The sequence below is a fragment of the Drosophila virilis genome, chromosome 2 (genome assembly GCF_030788295.1).
Source record: "Drosophila virilis strain 15010-1051.87 chromosome 2, Dvir_AGI_RSII-ME, whole genome shotgun sequence".
In the NCBI taxonomy this organism is placed as follows: Eukaryota; Metazoa; Arthropoda; class Insecta; order Diptera; family Drosophilidae; genus Drosophila; species Drosophila virilis.
In genome coordinates this window covers 8,028,835-8,052,657 of record NC_091544.1, presented here as the reverse complement: position 1 = coordinate 8,052,657, position 23,823 = coordinate 8,028,835, and the positions used below count along the sequence as shown (strand labels likewise).

At 40.7% G+C, this 23,823-nt stretch overlaps 2 protein-coding genes across 10 annotated transcripts in view; both read left to right on the top strand.

The window, feature by feature from the left end:
* The window catches only part of LOC6630752 (tolloid-like protein 2), a 53,844-nt gene that overhangs the window by 7,334 nt on the left and 22,687 nt on the right, over nucleotides 1–23,823 (top strand). For all 9 annotated transcript variants that reach the window (XR_011416019.1, XR_011416018.1, XM_070206679.1 and 6 more), the window contains 2 exons: nucleotides 4,847–4,909; nucleotides 10,950–11,897. Coding sequence is in view for 7 of the 9 variants with exons in the window: in XM_070206679.1 (XP_070062780.1) it covers nucleotides 10,958–11,897 (940 nt within the window). In the remaining 2 variants the exon portion in view is untranslated. The remainder of the gene's footprint in view (nucleotides 1–4,846; nucleotides 4,910–10,949; nucleotides 11,898–23,823) is intronic.
* Nucleotides 13,771–23,761, top strand: LOC26531474 (uncharacterized). Its single transcript, XM_015172418.3, has 2 exons — nucleotides 13,771–14,418; nucleotides 22,601–23,761. The coding sequence occupies exon 2, from the start codon at nucleotides 22,702–22,704 to the stop codon at nucleotides 22,810–22,812; it is 111 nt and encodes a 36-aa protein (XP_015027904.1). The 5' UTR covers nucleotides 13,771–14,418; nucleotides 22,601–22,701; the 3' UTR covers nucleotides 22,813–23,761.

The window sequence follows — 23,823 nt, the reverse complement described above, 5'->3', positions numbered from 1 at the left end:
AATATTTGTGATATCAGTAGCTTTAATGTCGTTTGTAGCGAATATATAGGATATTGATAGATATTGTCTGTATGAGCATATTGTTTGGGAAACTAAGGAAGCAGAAATGGGGTCTACTTTAAAGAACTCAATTCAAAGGGATCCATCTATATGTAAAGTTTTATTGGTTTTGAAAGATTATACCTATGATGATTTTTCAGCCTTATAATTCATTTCTTAATTTCTGTTCAGTTTCAAGAAATTTAAATTTAGTATGATATCATAATACAATATTATAAATTTAAAGCAAAATGACATAACAAAGATTAGAACGGAAAAGCTCTTTAGTACATAAAAGATATTTTTAAATTCACAGATGCTCAACTTGAGTTTCAAGCGAATGGGAAACGATTTCTGTGTCACTTAACACTTTTTATCGTTAAATTGAAATTTGATTTGCCTTTTAATATAACGTAGACCATGTCCTGTGATATCTTTTACTTTGCGCAAAGTCCTGTCCCAATCACGTTTACAGCTTTCGCTTGATATCCTTTAGCTGCTTGGCTAATGCTGTTGCTAGGTGCACAGCAGCAGCAGCAGCAGCAGCAGCAGCAACAACAACAATCTGGGCCAGGACAATGGCAAAGTGGAAAAGCTGGCGACAACAACAATGTTTAATAGTCAAGCTCGCCAGGCCCTGCAGGACACAAAAGCCAAACACAAGTGCACCACATTCTTTTGGGCGGTGTCGCCTTTGGTGGCTTCACGATGAGCTGAACAAACGGGCCACAACGGGCGTTGGCTATGCGGCTCCTGTTTGAGTTTGCGGCAGGCGTTTGCTGCAATTGAAATGCCAGGCAATGAGGCATTTAATCGGAACGAGCTAAGCAGGGATATGGGGCGTGGCTGAGGGCGTGGTAATGGACATAACATAAAAGGCGATGCAAGGCGTTGGCTTGTCTTAAACAAGGTGCCAAGCAGCGCAGCGGCTGATTTTCTCTGTGTGTAGGTCGTTGTATGTGTGTGTGTTGTGTATGGGTGTGTTGTGTATGGGTGTGTGTGGCCTTATTTGCATGTGACATACACGGCCAACACGTGCCAGGGTTACCTGAGCTAGTTGCTCGCCCCGGTCCGCGTACATTCGTTAGCCAAAAGTCTACAGCTTTCAGTTTTCTGCTTTCTGCTGCAAGTTTTCCAGTATCCGGTGTAAACCATGCATCATGTGACACGGCACGTAAATTCGTAATAAATTTGGAATTATGTGCACATTTCGTGCCCTTGCTTCTGCTGTTGCCGAGGCCGAAGGCCAAGCAATTTGCAACTTGCACTTTGATAATTTATGTTGCATGCGCCCAGTCGCAACAATACATCATATATGTGTGTGTGTGTGTGGGGGGGCTTGTGTACATTGGCATTTGCCATTGTCAGCCGGAGTTTTTCAATTTGACCCAGCGCCAGCGCAGACAAAGACCATGCCATGAAAATGGATTATGCTGCCTGACAAGGATATCACATTGCTGGTTATGCATTGACAGCCAGCCTCGGCTTCGGCTGTGCCAAGTGCATCAGATATTCATGCCACACACATGCGTGTCTATAACAAGCAATAATCCAATATTGTTGCGTACAGCCGACTAATTGCTATCATTAAAGCAGCATTCATTGCGCTGCTGTCAGCCTCCATTTGGCAACTGCAATTGACAGCTGCAATTGATTTAAGCGCATGTTTGACACTCAGTTCGGCAGGCGTTTCATTTACAATTTTGCACATTTCATTTGAGCTGCCATTGAAAACAACAAGTTGACATTTTGTATTTCATATATTTGCAGCCATTTTCAGATGAAATTAACTTTGCATGTTGCGCTTCATTTGCTTCACGTGCGTTTCTGTGTTTTTGTGTACATTTAAATGGGGATATTTTTTTTTTTAGACTGTTGAGGAGTCGGAAATTGATCAAAGAAATTGGTCTGAAACACTTTTTTAATTAGCTTATTCACACTTTTCGAAAAATCCGATTCTTTTGAATGGAAATGATTCGATCGACCTGCTTCAAACTTCTTTTAAAAACTCTACTCAAATTAATTTGAAAATTGTTTCACATTTTTCGGAATATCCACACCTCCTGTTTGGAAAATGAGAGTCAATGCTTTTCTGGATGGGCCTCAATGGGGATCTACATAGAAAATGAATGAGTTCGTGTTTTAGTGAATTTGGCTATTTCACTCGAAACTGTGAAAAATTCGCGGAAAAGTGTTGCATGCAACTTTTTTGATTGATTGGCTTCAAAGATCTTTGTGAACGGTGTTTCACAATTTTTGGAATATCAAAGGCTACATTTTCGGCTTCAAAGCTTTTAAATAATATACTACAGTTAAAATATGGTTGAACGATTTTTTTAGTCCGACTACAAATTCTTTGAAGCAAAATGTAACTTTTTGTTTTGCCTTCCATCGAGCTCAAAGTCATTTAATTCAAATATCCATGTAAAATATGGTTTGAGACTTGGGGCTCAAAGCAGTACGAGTAAATTTAAATTAAGATTTTTAAGATACATACTTGATCAACTTGAATGGCAGAAATCATAAGTGCTTAGAATCAAAAATTTTTATACTAACAAATTGATTTCATCAAACATTTTGAGTATGCATCACCGCTTTTTACAAACTTTTGAGAATATATGTATGAATATTATTTTTTCTGAATGCGAAAAAAAATGCAATATAAATTACAGACAATATTCGAGCGATTAGTTTATAAAGTGAACAGGAAAATGCATCTAGAAGCGTTTGCATTTTCATTTAAATGCAGAATCCATCTAACTACAAATATTTACGCTGAAAGTCTCATAGCATCGATGTCCTTCAGATGGTAGTTATGTCATATATTTACTTTGCATGAGTTATAGAAAATAGTTACAAGCAAATTAGTAATCTTTAATCTTGGTAAAGAATTTGTTCAGTTACTCTAGAGTATCAAAGTATCAAATGTGTATGCTCACAGCATACAGAGTATGTCATAGTCATGCTGATACTAGTGTTGCATTTTGGTGTACTATCTAGTTATGCTCTGTGCGTAATTGGCTGCAAGAGCACTTATTCAGTTTCAATTGAGATGTGAAATTGTTGAAAACACGAGCTCAGTTTACAGCATTTTAATCCACTTTGCTTGCCCTTCGACCTGAGCTCTTATCGTATTTGTAAAACCTCTGTGCAGCTGCATTGAAGATTCGTCCCTGACTCTTGATTTATATATAATGTGGCAAAATGTTGGCAAATGCAAAGTGGAACACCCGCCAGCCCGACGGGCCGCTCGCTTGGTTTTACATCGGCGGATAAATTGATTTAATTTGATGCTGAAATTGCATTAAATTTGCTGACTTGGCTCTGATTCCATTAGCGCTGTTTAATGGAAAGCAATTTAAATGCTGGTCAGTGGGCAGCACACATGCCATATACCTATTCGAACTATATGTACGCAGCTTTATCATAATTATTGCTGGAAACAAGTGTGGCATGCGGGCTTCATTGATTTGGCATTGCATAGCTGGTCGACGCAGGGGCGAGCGGCGTCGGGCGAGATTTTGGCAGCCATTGGATGGTATTGGATTTGGTAGCTGTCCGTTGAGAGAACAACAAAAAGCAGCCAAAACGGCAACAATTTTAAACAATTTCGTTTGTGGCACACGGCAAAAACGCTGTCAGTGGTAAAGCGGGGGCTGGGCGGGACGGGGGAGTGCACAGAATGCGGGTCAGAATGGCATTCTAATCGGATTTTGTTGCAGCTGTGGCCAGAGCTGCCAGAGCAGCCGGAGCAAAACAAAAGCTTTGCCAGGCAAATTGATATCGAGAGCAATTTGGCGCCGGGTCAGTTGTTGGTCGATAGAGCAATGGGGCAAGGGGGCAAGCGGACAGTGGGGCAGGGGAGCAGGGGTGGAGCGTATGGTTGAAGGTATTTTCAATTTGAGCTGCCTGTCAAACGCTGCGTATGCGCAATTGCGCATAATCTTTGATGCCATAATTTGATCGCACAGCATTTGTTAGTCATTTGGCAAGGACTCTATCCTGCAGCCTGACGTTGATGAATACAGACACGGCGATAAATTCAATTATATAAAGCCAGGAGCCTGGAGCCCATAACTCAGCGCCAAGCTGACAGAGATGGAAAAGGGATGGAGCTAGATGAAGCGGCTATTCGATAAAACTCTTTACTTGCCACCTTAGATATACTTGACTATGGGCTTTAAAGTGTTGCCTGGGAATTGTTAGAGAGCCGCAGACACGCACAAATGAAATGGCACATGCCGCACATACACTGTGAAAAAGCAAGCATTGCGGGCCAGGAAAAAGGCAAACAACATGAAATAAATGTAATAAATTTTAAACATAGAGATGATAAATTGCTCTGGGATTTCGGCTCAAAGTGCTGCCAATGCCGAGCAGCTGCCAAGCTGCCAAGCTGGCAAGCTGGCAAGCTGGTTGGTTGCCTTGCCTTCGCAGCCATCCTGTTCGCATTGGGCTCAACATTTTTTACAATTTGTTTGCGGCTTCACTTGTCCCTCGCTTGTGCCTTGCGCCACATGTGTCTGTGTGCTGGCGTGGTTTATTTTTTATCTATTTGGCCGCATGCTTTGCTGTCGTTATTTAATTCTCTTTCGCTTTTGAAATTGATTTGACGCTTGGCTTTTATTTACTTTGCCCTACGCCCAGACACGCCCCTTACGCAACTAAACTTTTGCCAAGCTGTAAATTGCCAGGCAAATATTGTGCTGAACTTTTCTGTAGTTCTAGATGCAACTTTTGCAACTGCTTTTGCAGCTGTCGCCAAATGTTATGCATTAAGTTTTAATCCTTGCTTCTATCTTTGCAGAAACTTCAAATATTCCGTGATTAGGACGTGGTGTACCCAAGCGCTCTAAATGCAGACGATATGGTGAGTGTGCCTATATAATAAATCGAAAGTCAACTCTTTCGCATCGAATCAATTGCACTCAGTTTGCGCACAAGTGAAAACTTTTGCCCCTCTACAAAGGCGTTGCCTATTTTGTGGGGCAGCGCTCGCCTGGGACGACACGAAGTGTGTGTGAGTGCTGACGCTTGTTGATATGCAGCTCAATCCAAGTACTAATGTTGCCCCAGGACTAGTAAGCTACACCAGCTGCACACGTTCACAAGACCGACACACAATGCACACGGCGCTCATGCATTACGCATACGCCGCATATGCCCCAAACTATTAGCAAGAGCTCTGCATATTTATGCAGAGAAATATTTAGAATTTTCAGAAATGTGCATGCATAACAAGTACGCTTCAAGAGAAACACAAATACAGTCACACACACGCACACACAAACACGCTCACACACACACACACACACACACATCAGATAGATAATTAGACACACAGATTTGTACCTGTTTTTATATAAAATTATGGATTTCAGTGTGTAAGCTGACAAAATGCTGAACTAACTTTTCTAATTAAAAACTAAAAATTATTTTAAAGCATAATAAGTGGCTATGCATGCACACCCGTCACACACACACACACACACCCACACACAGGCACACATAAGAGAAGGCCACACGCAGCCACGTTATTTGCAACAAAAGCCAAATTTAAATTACCATTTGTCATAAAGGCCACGCAGCAACAACTGCAACACTAGCAACAACAACAGTTATACACACACACACACACACACACACACACACACACACACACACACTGCACTGTACACTGTCCCGCTAATTTCCACTGGCTGACGATGATGATGATGATGATGCCTTGGCTTTGGTGTCGTCCATGCATATTGCATTGGGTTGCAACTCGACAGGCTGGCAGACAATCTGACAAGCAGTCATGCATGCCACGCCCATTTGCAAACGCCCCATCGTAATGCATCTATTTTTTTTTTGGGCTGCAGCAAAATGTTGCCTCAAAAAATGCGCAAAATGTTTGGCATCGAACAAAAATATATATATAAAAATATATATATATATATTATCTGTTTGGAACGTATGAGTTTAAGGGCAGTGCCACGCCCACAATGTTGGCCATATTGCGCATACATACGCACCGTTGTACTCTGCAGCTAATGTCGTTGTCTATGCAGAATTAAGCACTTAGCGGAAAACTGGCTTTCGGCTTGCTACAGCCCCAGTAACAAGTTTAATCCTGTTAGTCACAGATGGCCTGTCAGTCAGTCAGTTAGTCAGTCAGTTAGTCAGTTAGCCAGTTAGTTAGTTAGTCAGTTAGCCAGTTGAGCTTCTTTTGCTGCTTGTCACTGTCTCCTCGTGTTGCTCACGCAAAATTTATGCAACAAACTCGCGGGTGTTGAAGTGTGCATAACAACATAGCATCTGCTGCGGTTCTAGTTGTCTTTGTTGTTGCTGCTGCTGCTGATGTGGCTGCAGCTGCTGCTGCTGTTGTTTAGTGCAGTTTTTGCGCTGCAACAGCCGCCATTTGTTTCAGTCAGCCATTTGCCATTCTTGATATTCTTGCTGTGAGTATTTCAACTTGGTTACAATGTTCGTAAATACATTTCCAACAGAAATCTCAAGAAGCATTTGCCACAAGTTCACAAACGCAATGCATTTACCCACATTTGAAATCCGTTTCTGTATAAGTCTAGAGTCAACCATTATTGGCATGTTGCCGCCTGGCTTATATATATTTATAAATTCTTCTATTTAATATTATTTGTTTTTGTGGTATTTGTTACTTGAGATATTATATGTAGAAGCACTTGTTTTGACTTTCAGCTTATGAGCATAAGCAGAGCAACAGCTAATCGTCAATTAACCCGGCGGATTAAAAAAACGTTTGCTTCTTGCCCAAAGGGATTAAGTTTAATTTCTCTCACCTCTTGGCTCGTTAAGCCAATGACCGTGAGCACCTCCATTATCGTGCAGAGGGTATTGCTGCTCGCTTGACAGCGATGTCCACATATTTTGCAATCTGCATAAACAGGCCCCTTTGTGCATTAGTAATCTAATGAAAAGTTGTAATGTTGACTTCATAAAAGTTTTCATCATCGTTAAGGATATATAAGTTTATAGCTAGACAGTAGATCATATTTCTGCATATACTTTAAATTCCATCAAGAATTCGATCAGTTGAATCGCCGCTGCCGCAGTCAGAGTATTTTTGGATTCGGTGTGCTGTTGATTTTCTATTTTTCGCCACCATCTTCTTCTTTTTTTTTTTTGCTTCGCTATTTGCAATGCTTATTTAGTAGTCTCTGTTTTCTGCGCTTACTTTGAAGTGGTTTCTGCGCTTTAGTTCCCTCTAATTGGCTGTGGCTGGCTTTTAATTTTTCTTCGTTCTATTTTTCCATTATTTTTCCTTTTTGCGTTCAGAGTGGAAAATGCATTTGGAGCAGCAGCAGCTGCTGCCGTTTCAACTTTAAGCGAGCGCATTAAAACCCAGAGTCCTGACTGACAAATTGCCCGACTGGACGGAGACATAATTATACTCGAAATATCTCCATGTGTGTGCGGCTGTGTGCTTGTGTGTGTGCTGGTGTGTGTGTTGGTGTGTGTATGTGCGTCTGTACGAATGCACAGCATGAAAACTAATTGCAAAAATGCAAATGTAAATGGCACAGAAGCGGAACACGCAACAGTCAGCACATCAAATAGAAACATAGCGACAGCAGCAACAAATACAAGCAACAACAACAACAAACAAAAGGGCGTGGGTGTGTGTGTGTGTGTGCTGGTGTACCAGGCGCTTTCCCAATGCCAATGCACAGCGCAAACATTCAAAATGACAAAACAAATGTCGTTTCATTTGGTTTTCGTTTTAATACCCCTTCACAAGCTGAAAGGAGTATATTTGTTTTGCCCAATGTCTGTCCGTATGTCCACGTTAAATTAAATATGAAACTTGTTATAGATAAGTTTATATGACCCACTGGCTTAAGAGTCAGAGTCAGCATCTTTAGAATGAACACTATGTAAGAAGTCTTAGGCAAGTATTACGCAGTCGGTTGCACCCGATTGCAACGCGCTTCCTTTTTTCTCACTTATTGTTGCTCTACACTCGCTGCAATTAAAATCCACAACTCATGTGCTCATGTATAAGTGTGTTTTTCTGTGTGTACGCTGCATACAAAATAAAGAATTATGTGGTAACTAAATTGCAGCATTCACATTAAAGGCGCGAGAGGACTTGGGATTTGTGCTGGCTGCTTTCATTTGCTGTTGCTTTAGTTAAGAGGAAGGACTCATTTTTACACCCTTAACTTATAAATAATGAGTTAATGGGGTATAATGAAGTATAGTTGTGGGTAATAAGGCAGAAGGATAAAAAGAACATAAAGGCATTACAATACGATGCGATTACAGTGTATAGAGCCTGTGACTCCATCTTTGTGACTCGACTGCTTTTTTTTTTCTCTCTCTCACTTGCTCGCTTTTCTCTTAAACATGCTCTTTCTATGTCGTACGTGCCCTTTCCCAATCGTATGTTCTCTTACACCCCCTTTGTTGTTTACGCGAACTCCTCCCCGTTCTATTACTCTTTGCACTTACAACAACTCATATACTCTCGCATTAAATGTCGCCTTTCCATGCAATTCTCATTAATGAAATTTATGTTTTCCTTGTCTCTTTCAATATTGAAAAGCATTTGTTGGTATTATTTATGATACTTAGCCATAACACTAGGTTAACGCCTTGACGAGCACTTTCTACTAGAAGGCTCTTAATTATTACAGGTGCGCTTATCAAACACACCGTCGCACGAATATACACATACGTGCACCCCTATAGCTAGTTCTGGTTGGCATTAATGAACGGCTGTAATATAAAAATGTAGAAATGCTACAAGAAACAACCGCACAGGAACTGAGCCGAAACTAGCAATTCCTTGACACCACCCCTTTCCGGGCAATCAACATGACCACATACACACACATAGACACACAAACACACACACACACACACTCACCTAGTTACGCATATGCCCTGATGACATTAGTGCAGCATTGCAGACATTTTTACACAGCAAAACGAAAAATTTACTGGACAAATGGGCAGCTGGACAGTTGGGCAGCGGGGGCCAATTTTGGGGCTGGCCCCAATGGCAAAGGACACTCAATGCGTTAACAGCAACAGCCACTGACAGAGGTGGGAATGTGTGTGCGTACGTGTGTGTGTGTGTGAGTGTGTGTTTGTGTGTGTTGGTGTGTGGCCTGGAATTTTACGTTGATTACGAGCACTTTGTGAGTCCGTGTTACGTGTGGGCGTTATGCTCAGTTCTGTGGCTGCTGTTGCTGTTTTGCGGCTATGTCTGTTTACCATCAGCCGAACATGACAATGACAACTATGCGTTCATTGTTGCAATTTTTACTTTATTATCAGTGTCTGAAATAGCCACAAGGACAACTCTGCACACACACACACACATACGTGGGTAAACATACGAATCGGTGTTAGATAACCCCCAGACAATAGTGAAAATGAGAAAATGAGTTTTACTCTGTGTCTTTCTGTTATTGACGTCGCTCGGGTTGGCCACGCATTTTGTTGGCCACAAAATTTGATAAATGTGTGTGGCATAAGAATGTGGGCGTAACGTACCAGCTAAGCTAATCTAATGCACTTGAAGATAATTTATTATTATTCACAGCTAAAGCGTTATGATACCGATATTAGTTGTGGGCCCTTAACATGTTCTAAAAGCTTTCTGCTAATCAGCACAGTCGAGGGGTATGCAAAAGCTGTCCATTTGATTGAATGGCCGTTGGCAAAGCTTTTGCCAGTTAAAATAGCGAATGTGTGGAAAACTTGACTAGCAGCTTTCGCTGCAAAAGCTCGCGACAGTTCGCTTTTATAAGTCCTTTTAAAAGCTTTGTTGCTGTATTATAAAAGAAGCGACTGCCATAAATGGATATGTTAAACGTTTTTATGGGCGAACCAGCAATAACGCTTGACTGTTAATTAACAGCAGTACATAACAGAGTGCTTATATGTGCTGCAGATTTAGTAGAAGTTGGTTTGCCTCAGAATTCTAGTTTTAAGTCTACTTATACTTTGTTAAACTTCAAGTCTAATGGTATATTATATGAAGATGTTAAGAAATTAGTTTAAATAGGGACTAAAAGTTATAAAAAGAAGTTTGACTATGAAATCTTATTTTAAATAAATGAGTTTGAAGATATAAATAAAACCCTTGCCCGAATTCATCAAATGTTGACGTAGATCTTTAAAAATGAATTTAAAGCAGCTCGTAAACCTAATTCTCACACATGATATCAGCCAAAGTTGACCAGTTTGATTAAAAAACATTTTGATAGCCTCTTTTATTGGTAATATAAATAATATGTTTCTCATGCCCATTTACGTTCATTCTGGTCATAAAATACTGTAGCCTCCCCTCATTTTAAAGCCAATGTCATTCGATTTTAAATAAGTATTTCCGATGATTCTTTCTAAGATGCGACCTCAAACACAAGAAAACGCCATTAAATCGATTTACTATGTTAAGCTTTAAATCATGAAAACAAATAAAAAAGCAAACTGTTTGGTATTGCAAATAAACAAAATAGCGAAATGAACCCTCATTTAAGAGGAGAAATGGTTGGCAAAACGTCAAAGGATTGTCCCGCCGGCAAACGGCAGTGGAAATTGATTAAAAAGTAGCGCAGATGGCAGGGATAGCCTAAATACACAGGGCAACAACGAAATGTTGTTGCAGGACTCTTAATCCTCGCAACAGGGCCACAAAGGCAAAGGAATTCCCACTAAATAGCAAGCGAATCGGCTATCTAAAGCCAAAGAGTTCCAAGCGGGTCCAAGGCGGTTGTAGGATTGGATATTGGTCATTTTCAATTTGCACACATATGCATATACACATATATGTGTGCTTAGCATTTGTTTGTGTTGGGATCGACCCGGAATAAAAGGACTCTTTTTGTTGTGACATCTTTTTAACATATTATGTTTCATGCTCTTTCCGTTTTCAGGGCACAACATGGCCTCAGCACAGATACGACATTTCTATAACACACCAACAACAACAACAACAACAACAACAAGAACAAACAAGTCCTCTTCTTCCACAACACGCCAACTCTTACAACAACAGCAGCAACACACTGTCAACAGCAGCAGAAAGCGGAAGCAATTTGAAAGCGAAACGTTTCTGTGCCACACAACAACACAAAGTAAATTGGAAGCACCAAGAACAACAACAACAACAACAACATGGCAGCCACTCACGCCAGCAACACTCGGGACAGCAACAGCAGCAGCTTCATCAGATGATGTACAAACGAGCGGAAGTGAAAAAGGTGCTTCGAATTGGATATGGACAATACATGAGATCGCTGCGAGCACCGCCAACCATAGCCGCAGCAACAGCAGCAGGAGGAACAGCATGTTACAGTATGCTGGCACGAAGACTGGGCAACAGCAGCAGCAGCAGCAGCAGCAGCAGCAGCAGCAGCAGCAACAGCAGCAAATGCCGCAGCTGCATCAGCAATATCCTGTCTCAGGTACACATGATGCTAATTGCAATGACGGCCACAACGATATTGGCGCTGGCATTGCGGGATGTCGACGCCTTGCTGTTGCTACTGGGGCTGCCACTGCTTTTGCTGCGCACGCCAGCAGCAGCAACAACAAGAGCAATACAAAAGCTGCAACAGCAACATGCAAGCCAACAATACAATCACGCCTATCTTCCAAAACCAAACACGGCCAAGGTCAAGACTCTACAACAGCAACAACTGCAACAACAACTGCAACAACTGCAACAAAACAACGAAAAGTCTATCAACACTGCACAAAAGCTGCCGCTGCCATTGGCCAGGGCCCTCGGACTGTCAGATTCTATATGGATATGCAAAAATTTGCACGCACTGTATTTCCGCTTGTTATTGTCTTCAATCTGCTACCTTTGTTCTATGCAGGTAAGTGCCATGTTTAGTCCTCAAGTTAACGTAGCTGTTTATCTAGAGGCTGTGCGCTTAATTAGCCTCAATTTCTCTTTGGTCAATATCAACAACTTAACAGAGCATTGCTCTAATTGAGGCCAAGTTTGGTGTGGAGCATTGTCTTTGTTCTTGTGTTATGGCTTTGATGGCTTGTAACCGAGTTGGAAACAAATGCCGTTCGAGTAAATAAATATATAAATGTTGGCAGACTTTTAAGCGCTGCCCAAATAACTTGGACAATGTTTGCAAATTGACCCGCCCCACACACAGACACACACAAACGGGAGCTGCCGGCAGCTCATTATTTATATCGACATGAGAAAACAAAAAAAAAAAAAAAAAATGGTCACAAATTTAATGACTAACCAGACTGGACTCTGCCCCAGAATGCGACCCCGAGAGTCCTTTGCGTCGACTTTTTAACATCTTTTTTGTATTACGACTTTCTTGCTGCCGCTTATTTAAAAAAAAAAATAAATCATGTAAGTCCGAAGTGCACGAATAGGAAATACCCTGTAGGACGTAGTTACGTATATCAGATATATATCTGATATATCTGTAAAAGATTTGATCCTTATGCAATTAGCAGAGCTTTAAAAAAGGCAACCAAAAGTGTTTATATACCCAAGTGTAAAGCTATACTTTTAAAACTTAAGGGTTTTTTGTTACAATTTTATGGGTACGTCAAAGTTTAAAGTTCGTTATCTGTATGATATTATGATAAAATTAATATTTATTGACAATATGGGAAGGTGGAAAAGGTAAACTCTTTCTGCGCATAAAAAACAAAACGTCTTTTATTACATTTTAAATAACTGTTCCTTCGACTTTCAAACGGACGAAGAGACAGACATGACTAGCCTCAATAAGTACAGGGTATCACAAAAATACATTATTATTATAAAGTTTGGGTCACACAGACAATGGGCCGCGACCTTTTTTTTTTGGCAACTTTTGTTGTTGTTTTCGTTGTTGTCGGTGTGCAGCAAACTTATTAATTAAACGCGAATATAATTATTTAAGACAATGTTGTGTGGCAGGCAGCTGCTTTATCAAATTCAATTTGCGATCCTCGTTTGATAGCGGGTGGTGCTGTGGCGAGCGGGCTGCGTCTGGCCCTTAACAAATGCCTAATGTACAAAGAAATCTTGTAAAGGCAACAAAAGACGCCGCCCAATGCAAAAGGAAATCAATGACAATTCGTTAAATGCCCCATACTATTGCCACTGGCCACATCCAAGCAGCGATTGAAGTAACTTCAAGCGTTGCCCGGCCTGCTCCCTGCTGTCTTATCAGTTGAGCCAGCTACTGCTGCTGCTGCTGCCGCTGCTCGCTCTCTTAAAGCTCACGCCTGCGCAGTGCGCGTGCCATCTTATCAGGTCCGGCGCTTATCAGTGACTATTGAAATTGTTTATTGGGTATTGTAGCTATTTGCTGACTGTCGATGGGCAGCTTAACGAGTTTTCCATAATTTAACAGATAATGAAGGCTTAGCTTCAAGATTTTCATCTGGCAGTGACTACTGAGTCGGTTGGCTTTTGTTGCCACCTGTCGGCATATCAAGTGCCAACTTGTCGAGTGATTGAGAAACTAATGAAAATGCGATTGGGCACTCGAAACAAGTGAAATAGGCGTTTAGCTGAGCCGTAGGCTGCTGCAGCAATCTCTAATGAGAACGTAAAGTAAACAAGCTAGGACTTGAGTCTCGGAGAGCTAGGGCGAAAGCCAAGCAGAAGCTGCATACTGTAGTGTGTGAGCCGGGTGGGAGGGGGGTAGGGAGGGTGAGCAAAGATGCTGCGCGATAAAACGAAATAAAAGAATCATAAATTCAATTTGATTTAAGATTTATTGCATGTGAGTTGCGTCCATTCGATTGTCGAACAGTCAAACAGTCAACGTTAAGGCAAAAGCTTTCGTTTTGCTAAGTCCTTGCCAGCAGAGGCACGCACACACACGCACACATTCGCTCTCTCGCTCTGTCTCTAGTCTTTCTCTCCCTCTCACGCTCGGCTCTCTGATTGCTTTTATATGCTGGAAGCAGCGCACGAATCAACTCAGTCGATGACAGTCGGCCAGGCACGCAAGTCGCTTCAGCCAGCGCTTCAGCAGTAGCAGCAGCAGCATTAACAGCAGCAGCATTAACAGCAGCCGTTAAAGTCACCGTTCAAGTCGTGTCGTTTGACAAGCTTTATCAGCAGCTTAACCGTTACTTTTGGCTCGTGTTTCGCAAGCGTCGCTTTGAAACGGCAAATATTGCTTAAAGTCGCGCGTCGCCATTTTTTAAACGCTTTTGTGCTTTTTATGTTGCATATTTAAATTTACATTTCTTACGCATTTTTCTTTTCTCTGCTCGATTCGCGTTCTTCCTTTGGCAACTATTTCCCGCGCGCATTAACGACGATAAGATTGAGAACAAGAGCTTCAAAAGTACAATAAATTAATACAGGACATTGTGTACAAAGGTTTCGCGTCTACAAAGCGTAAATATATATAAAAAGTAACTTGAAAATAACAAAATAATAATGTTGTGGGTTTTGTCTGTGCACATTTGAGATACAAGTGGGATAGATTTGGCATTAAGATGAAATCATAAAATGAGCGTTAAGTAAATAGGAATGTTAAAATGTGTTTAAGAAGAATCTGTAATAAGTATTAGTCATTCGATTTGATACTATCCGCTATTTATCTAATCTAATCGCATTAATTCTCTGTAATGCTTCTAACGGTTGTACCCATTCAAGCGCAGTAAAAATTTATTACATATATTTAGCCTAATATGCATGCGAAGCTCTGCATAAAAGGCAAACATTATTAGCTGATGTGCTCAAGGAGACAAACAAGCAGCGACAGATTTTCCCTTTGCTGCCAGCGATTTTCATTATCCTTCGCACAATGGCAACGCACACATGCGTGCGAGCGACTTTCATATGAATGCAAATACCAGTTGTTCGGATTGGCTGAGCACAATTGTTAAGGGATTTATGGCTGGATGTTGTTTGGACATAACTAGCTAAACGTGATATGTAAAATTTGTTTGTGATTCTCAGCTAATTGTGTGTCCACTTGTATGAAAAGCAAAGGAAGTTTTTTTCGGTGCTTTGGGTTCTGGCATTGCCAAGCAATTTGCCAATCGTTGCCAAGATTGAAACGTGCCAACTGTGCAAATAGTCAATCAATAGCCAATTCTCTTACTGTTCTGCAGCTGTGCCTGTTTGTGTTTGCTTAGCTGGCCAGGTGATAAGCAAACAGCGTACTCAAGTGATAACCACAACCCTTTGTGTGCGAATTGAAACTCCCAACTGCTGACACCTGTTCCGAGCCAAGTCCTGGGCCATTGCGTGCGCCACCGTCGCTTCCTTTGCTTTGCGGCTAATGGAGAGATAAAAGTTGCTACGTGTGGTAAATGTTAAAAAAGCCAGAGAAAAGGCTGACTGACGACTATAAATGTTGCCCGAACCTGAGCCCTGTCTGTGGGTTTTACGCATAAATTATTTATTCATTAGCTGTCGCTCGGCTTTTGTGTGCATCGTTAAAATTTCACCTGGCTTGATGTGCGGCGGCGTTTACCAGTTTTCAGGCTCAGCTACGGTTGACGAACTACACAGGTTTTTCAAAATGAGCTGCATTCATTTTACCTTAATGCAGACGAATGAAACTTTTGCTTGCCACGCCCACATGCACAAATCTTCATAGAAAAAAAAAAAAAAAACCGCCCTCATATGCTCATATGACTGCGCGTTCTCAGTAACCTTATGCCTCACCAAATACAAAGAAAAATGGTAAGCGGCAAACGTTTGCCTGGGAGTGGGTTGTGGCCGTGGCAATGTTTCCGTTTAGTTTTCTGATTATTTCCGGTGCGCTGCGCTTTTTCATTACTAGCAAAAAGAAATTATTATAATTTTGCGCATTGGCATTGGCCGCACGTTGCGTAAGCTCAACTTTCAAAGCCGCCCACCCAAATTTAATAAGCGCCTGCAGCACATGAGCTAATCCGTTTTTGTTATATATGTATATGGTATATGGTATTTTGTTTTGGCGGGGGCAAGGACTGTGTGAATTTCCGGCGAGTTGCCACGCAATCTAACGCCAGTTGCAACATTTGCCTCCGCTGTCGTGCAATATGAAACTAAATAGAAATATAAAGCAACTTTTTCACTATATCAACTTGATGGCTGCCAAGCAAAAAACTTTGCTGCCAACAGCCTGCCGCTGGCGAAGGCATTGTCAGATTTGGGAGATGGGCGTCGACATGCCCACTACTTTAAATTATATTTCGTTTTTAGACGGCGCGGCGCTAATGAGTTCGCTGATTAAAGCGTAATAAGCCCTCTATAACCAAGCCTCGATTCTTGTTGCTCTCACACATTCCTTTAAAATTACAAAGTAGCTGCCTGCCTGCCAGCAGCTAAGTCTCTTAATTGAATTCCTGACACTTTGTTAATCGTGAGTAATTGAAAACAGCGGCGTAATTTAAAACAGGTTAAGCGCCAAATGGCAAATGTTAAGTATACGCCGAGTGTAACGCTAACTTTTGACTATGAAAACAAAAACCAATTGCTGTTCTTTTAATTAATTTTTATTTCAAGTAAATAGATGCTTTATAGAGCTGTCTTTCTTTCCTTGGAAGTGTCTAATGTAACATATTGTTTCTTTGGCTCAGAATCAGAAAAGTTTTCAAATCAAAAACTATAGAGCTGACAAGTATGTACTCGTATGAAAAAAGCAACTTGAAAATATACCTTAAGAATCAAATATATTGTTTATAGATCGATTCCCATTGAGCTAGATGTGTTAGAGTGTCCAATGTTGATGCGATTTGGCTCATATGTGAGGACCCGAGTGAAGCTCGTTAATGCAAAAATTGATTGAGGTTTCTGCGAAAAGCAAAATGTGCATTAATATAGCATAAGCATATAGTTATATTTTCCAATATAAATTCCTGTATGGCATGCTTGTGCTTGTTAGACATACAACACCTGTCAAAGATGAGAGCTCACAGAAGTCATGAATGTTTTATTTATTCATTATAATTTATGCATTAACTGACCTGAAGCACTTCTCGGAATTGCATTTCCGTTTTGTATTTAGCTTTTTTTCTTTGGAAAAGTTCAGTTTTACAGTTATGAACGAATGTGTCTCATATTCAGCAATAAATATTTATATTTTCATTATAAGCCCGAGTTCAAATATTTTATGCATGCACATTATTGACTTATAAGCAAAGCGGCGATGCTCTATAATGTCAAAACCAAATTGAAAACATTTTGACAATTGCTTACATATTTATAGTCCAGTGCGATTCCATTACTCAAGCAATCCAATCAATTACACCTCGAGATGCTCAAATCCTGTCCAATTTCAGGACTAAATCATAGCACTGCAATTGACCAAAACTGACAGCCGTACAGGCCGAAACTTGTTCAGCATTGTGGCAGCCAAGTTGGCCAAGTTAGGCCAGGAGTTGGCCGAGCATAAGAAGTCCATAGATAATAAAACAGCAGCATTGCCAATTTCAATAAAACTCGTTTATGTGCGTGGCCGAAAAAGTTTCGGGCCAAATGAAATATTAATAGCCTCGAATTATGCCCGCGGTAGTGGAGTCAACTGGATAAGTTATAATTACAATGCGAAATTGCTATAAAACAAACTAAAAAAAAAAAGAAAAAGAAAATGAAACTGCTTTAATTTAATTTTCATAAAATGAATCATGAATTTGCCCGCAGACAGTTTCAAACGAGAAACTATACAAAAGTCGCTAATAAATTAATAATGCAAATGCAATACACATTAAATTTATAACTCATTTGAATTTCAACAATTTTGCAAATTAAATGTGACAGAAACACAGACACATCATAAAATATGCCAATTTGTAAATACGTCGTTTCGAATATCCTACATAGATACAAATTACATAAGCAAACATTGACTAATAATATATTTAGATTGATTATAATATATCAGTGTATCGCTTCTCTAACTTCTTAACTGAGAGTTTGGCGATAGAGTAGCAGATGGAAAAGTAGAAAATAACAAGATCGTTCCCAAGCTTAATAATGGGGCTACAAATTCTTGTCTTACAGATTTGTTGCTTTGCTTAAAAAGAAAGGAAAGGTAGTCAAGTTAAGTTGGCTAACATGCGCTGTAGAGCATTTGCCAGTCATATTTCTTCGACTGCAGCATTGCCACTTATTTAGGCTGTTTCAATGTTGGCTCAAATGGGCTGCTATGCATAACCAGCGGCCATTTGTGCGGCAGTCAGTACTGGATTGATACCTAATGTTAATGTCATTTACTCAAGAATTTCATCAATCTTGGATCGGAAAGCGGTCAGGCGGTTGGCGTTGTCTTTTTGACTACCAACGCCTGGCATATCTTTTGTAATGTATACAGTATATACAACAAAGTCTTTTTGTCGCATTTGCGTAATCTTTAAAGCATCTGCATAAGGCAAAAGTGAAAGCGAAGCATGCAACAGGACAGAACAATGCTGGCGGCAAGTGAAGGTTTGGGGCAAGGACTTTGTGTCGAGGTTAAGTTAGTTACAAGGAGTAGATATATCACTCTCTCTCTCTCTCTCTCTTTCTCTTTCTCTATCTCTATATTTCATTCACTCTCTCCTCCAGACGTGCGTTTAAGAACTAAGACAAAAGATTTCTGCCGAGTTCAAGCTTAAGTGTAGTCAGTGGCGGAAATACTTATGACACACACACACACACACACACACACACACACACACCTGACATCGTTTGCTAAAAAAAATCAGAAATATTCGCCGACTGCTGAATGCTAGCGGCTTTGCCGCAGTACTGACTAAACAAGTGCAATTATTTTAATGCACTTTTGACTTTTGACATTGCAAGACAACAGCTGCTGCTGCCTCAGTTGCAGCAGCAGCAGCAACAACAACAACAACAACAACGCGTAGCACAATCTTAAAGCACTTATGAAGCATTTATGCTGCCATTGTGTGTCTACACGCGCTGAGCCGCCCATCGGGGGGCGACACTTGGCGGCGTCGCCTCAAGGTCAGCAGCGCAATCAACGCTGCTGAACTTGCCCCAAAAGCTATGCCCCTTAATACGTACGCAATTACGCCATATTTACACTGGGGCAATGCAATTTTCTTTCTAATTTGACGGTAGTTTTTGCACACTTTAAATCCAAGTTTTTTTTTTGCGCCTCTCGCTATTGACACAAATTGAATTTGTGCTGGCACAAACAGTTTACAACGTCACCCGCAGCTGCTGATATCGATATCTGTGCCTTTTGGGATGGATTCACCATTTGATGGCATCACCAGACATGGACTATGCCCTCAACTACCAACTCCAGCTCCATTGGCGGCGTTTTGGTCTAAGCATTCAGCCAGCATAAACAAATTTCTGCCAATGTGCGCATAAAACTTACGAAATTGCAAAATGTATTTTATTTGTTCGCTCGGAGAATTGGGGTGTGTATTGTTTTATTTTCGATACCCTTGTGGAGGGTACAATAGTTTTCTCACTAAAAGTGTAACGCATAGAAGCAGATGTCTTCGACATAATATACATCGATGTCAACAGTCGAGTTAATCTAGAGCAAATGCTTATCAGCATCAGACTAATATATCGTATAATTCAACTGAACATTCAATTCAAAACTAGCTTGTTCTTAAGATATCTTCAGCAAACATATCGGACTGCTATATTATATGATATGGCTGTTATATGTAAAATCAGTCTTTAAATAAGAATTGGCTTAAAATCTGTTTTAAGCCCACCAGAATATTTATTCTTCGGCGTGCCGCACTTAGCCTTTTTTTCATGTTTTGGTATATTTTGTTATTTTTTTTTTTTTTTTTGGCGTCGTCCTCTTGGGTGACGTGCTGTCATGTTGGCGCTGTCTGGCCGCCTTGTTGTGTTGTTTCGCGTTGCCTTCAAAGCCAGCTGCTGCTGTTGCTGGGGAAGCGCTAATTTAATTAAGACCCATAGACAAAACCGACAGGCGATATGTGTCAGTGAAATGTGCTGTAAGCGTCTTTCTCTCTGTCTAAGATCTTGTGCTTGGGCTGGCCGTAAAAGTTCTTTCTGCTCGTTATTCTTCGGGCGCATGTGTCAGCACAATAAGCAAGTATGAATACTTTTTAGGTTTATTATCGTTTGTTATAAAACAACAAGCGCCAAAGGGCCAATATATTACGTATACGCACTGCTTGCATTGCATTTTCTTATAAGCGTGTATAGATATTGCTTGCTTTACCTGTGTAAGCTGCAAATAAACTGGCAAATAGACTTATTGCAATGTAATCGAAACTGGCAAACACTCTGTCCCTACTCGCTTTATCACAATGCTGGCTTTATGATGTAGCTGAATTTAAAGTTCTTAAGAGCAGAACGCTCGCCTGCAAACTGTGGCGCATCAATTATGCAGCCGGTACATTTATCACACAGCAGGAGCCATTTAGTTGGGGTGGGCCGGACAGTAAGTGCTGCCGTTTTCATTAATATTAATTGACCAATTCAAAAGGAACAGACGAAAGGGACAGGGCAGGCAAAAACAAAAAGCTCACAAGTTCAAACTATGCCTGGCTTATTTATAACATTTAACTTCCGCGCGCCACACGCACAAGGAAAACAGCAGAGAAGAGAGCATAAAAAACAAATTTACGTGCCAAGGCAAAGGCTGTGTAAAAAACAAGCACATAAATAACGACAAGGCATTAAACCAACGCCTGGGCAACAAAAAGAAATAATGCCAAAATATGTAAAAAGCGCGACGCCTTGCCAAATCGCAGGACCTGCCCGGAACAGCAGGCCCGCATAACAAATTGTGTAACGCCGCCCCAATTAATTAATATGTGCGCCCATCGACAAATATGCGGGGACCCGACATCAGTTCTGTATTGAGCTAGAAACTTGAATGATACTTTGCCCTTTGCTCGTTTGAAATTGAAATTCGAAATGTTTTCGCTGTGCAGTTCGAAATGTCTGTCAAGAGATTTGCCCAGCTGCCCGGCGTGCCAATAGTTCCGGGCAAACATTCAATTGAAAATTTTGTCTCTTTTTATTATATTTTGTATTTTCATTTTAGTTTTTCCCCGTTTTGTTTTGTTTTTTTTTTTTTTTTTCCCCCTTCTTCGTTGACTGTCAGCAGCTGTGACCCTTTGCTGCTGTCGGGCTGCATTAGTTTTTATGCTTCATTCCTGTGAAAAACTTTTCCGAACTATGTTTTTCTTTCAGTTTGTCATTTGTTTTTTGAGTTTTTTTTTGTATATTGCAGTTTTTTCTATTGTTCATCTTGTTGTTGTGCTGTAGCCTTTCCCCTTTGGCCAAATGTCAGCGTTATTTTCATTTGTGTCAAACATTTTATATTACTAGCTGGTTTTTACCCGGACTTGCGCCGTCCAAGTTTTTTGCTCTACACACAATTTGCCCATAATTTCCAACGTTTGAAAATCTAAATATTAACTAATAGCAACTAGCTCTTACTTTTTCTTGTGCCTAGATAACGAACCAATTCGTTAGACAGGATAAACAGTCTTATATATAGAAACTTGTCTTCATTTAGAAAATAATGAATATGTTTAGAGTAATTTTTGAAAACTTTTATTTGCCTTTTCATATTAGTTTTTGCGCTTATGTTTCTTTTGTTTTCTGTGAAGCTAAAAGCTTTCTTTTATTAAAAGAAATTGTTCTCCTAATGCACACTGAAAAAGTTTTTTACATGAGTGCATGTTCATCAGCTCATAATGCAATTACTTCTGCAGACTTTTATTACTTTTTACCCTATCCAACAAAGAAATACCCCTTTTTTTTTTTAAAAAAAAAAGCAGGTATTTTTAATTGAGTTTGTCAAGTTATGTTTGGCGATAATTGAGTTCTCCTGCCGAGTGCGCTTGCCCCGCTCTGCAGGAAATTAAGCGAGTGGCCTCTGTGTCAATTATTGCAAGGAGTGCTTGCACAAATTAGATAATATTGTAGTATATAGCATTATTGTTGGCTCAGTTAAGCAGGTTAATAGGCACTTCATATTGCATCCTGCTGACAGTAAATGCAACATGGCACAAATGTGATCTAAGGACACAAAGCAACACACTCACAGGTAGACACTAGACACTTGTATTGAGAACTACATTAATCAAATGTCAAAAGCAAACACACACACACACACAAGCAGATAGAGGCACACACATTAACAGACGCCACACGCTCGCTATTATCGGTTGAGATTTTTGTCAAATTTCCACTTGTGCGCCTCCTGATGGAGGAGCGTCAGGACACACTTAAGCACACACACATAGTGCACTTTGTTTCTGCACAATGCGAAGAACAGAGAGGCATGACAAGTTTTGGGCTGTCCACAAGCTGTCAGAGTGCGTAGTGTTAGGGGTTGGATGATTGGAGACCGGAAGCAGGCGGCAGATTTTACGCACAGTCGAGCGACTGATAGGCAGTCCTTGGAATTTATGGTATGCAATTTGTTTTGGGCCGCCCGCAGCAATGTGAGGGCATATATCAATGCCGAGCAGAGGGCACGGAATCGGGCAGTTATGACAAGTGATTGGGCAATGGGTACGCTCTTTGGTTAGTCCCCACGGATGATCTCAACTGTGCACAAACAAAACGGGGCATCAAACAAAAAAAATTAATAAAAGGGTAGCACAGAGAAATATACATAAATCTCTGTATCTCACACAGCAATTAACTGGGAATAGAGGCAACAAATTGCCTGAACGCTTGAATCCAGCACAGGACAACAGGCTTTCGTTGAGGCAGACGTTTGCCATTTAGACGCCCGAATGAGTAACAGCGCCATGGTGGCCGTGGCCATTTGCTGCATCTTGGTGCTGCTGGCGGTATTCATTGTGATCATCATAGTGGTTGGGCAGCAGTTCGAGGAGCCCAAGTGAGACATGCTCCAGCTGGGACCTGGCAACTTCCCAGATGGATAACAGAGACCTCCAAATTGTTAGTTGCGGTCAACACAATTGCCGGGGCAGATACCAGCGCCAACCACAACAACAATACCAATAAACAAAACAGCATGAAGATGAAGATCAAGTTGAATCAGTTTACCGCCGTCGCCGAACGATGCCAGAATCATCACACGAATCACACCTACAATCCAATGTCACCCAACATGAAGAGATACAGAAAAGGGAAAGACAGAGAGAGAGAGAGAGAGAGAGAGAGAGAGTGCGACAGCGATTTTAAATGAAAGAGAAAGCATCCCATCGTCAGTACCCATTGGCTGTGATGTGAAATTATTAGAAATATGTGGAATAAAAAATTATTAAAATTTTGATCATTCCTCACGCCGAAACACATCTATAAGTAGCTGTTAACCTTGTGTGTCTGTTAAATGTTATTATGAACAAGCAAGAATATAAAACCTATATACCCATATACATTATATGTATATATATGTATATATATATATACTAGTGTGTAACCCAACCCCGTCGTAACATCGCGATTTTATACAAGTGTTGTTATCAAATTTTTATTGATGTTTTATTGATGTTGCATACAACTTATATACACATAGACACACACACACACACACACACACACACACAAGCAGACAAGCGAAATAAATTTACATTAACTTTAAAGTCTCAATTGACAACCAAGCCAAAGTCCAAGCACGCAACATGTGGCCAGGCTGTTTAAAACGGCAGCGCGGCTTAAAACGCGCGTATTTCGACGCGCCACAGACAAAGACGCAGGAAAAGGAACGGATATTGCAACCAAGGAGCTCAAGAAGTCGGCTAAGACCTGACGTTGCTCTAGGAAACTCGAAAAAAAAAACAAACATGATTGAAATATTTTTGAGAAACGGATATGGGTATCTAAGCATCGCACTTGTTAAAAGCAGCAAAAAGATACGGAATAAGGAATGCGGATCAGGAATCAAGCTG

What these genes read in the sequence shown, in the direction of transcription:
- LOC26531474 (XM_015172418.3), top strand. Translation starts at nt 22,702, where the DNA reads ATGAGTAACAGCGCCATGGTGGCCGTGGCCATTTGCTGCATCTTGGTG.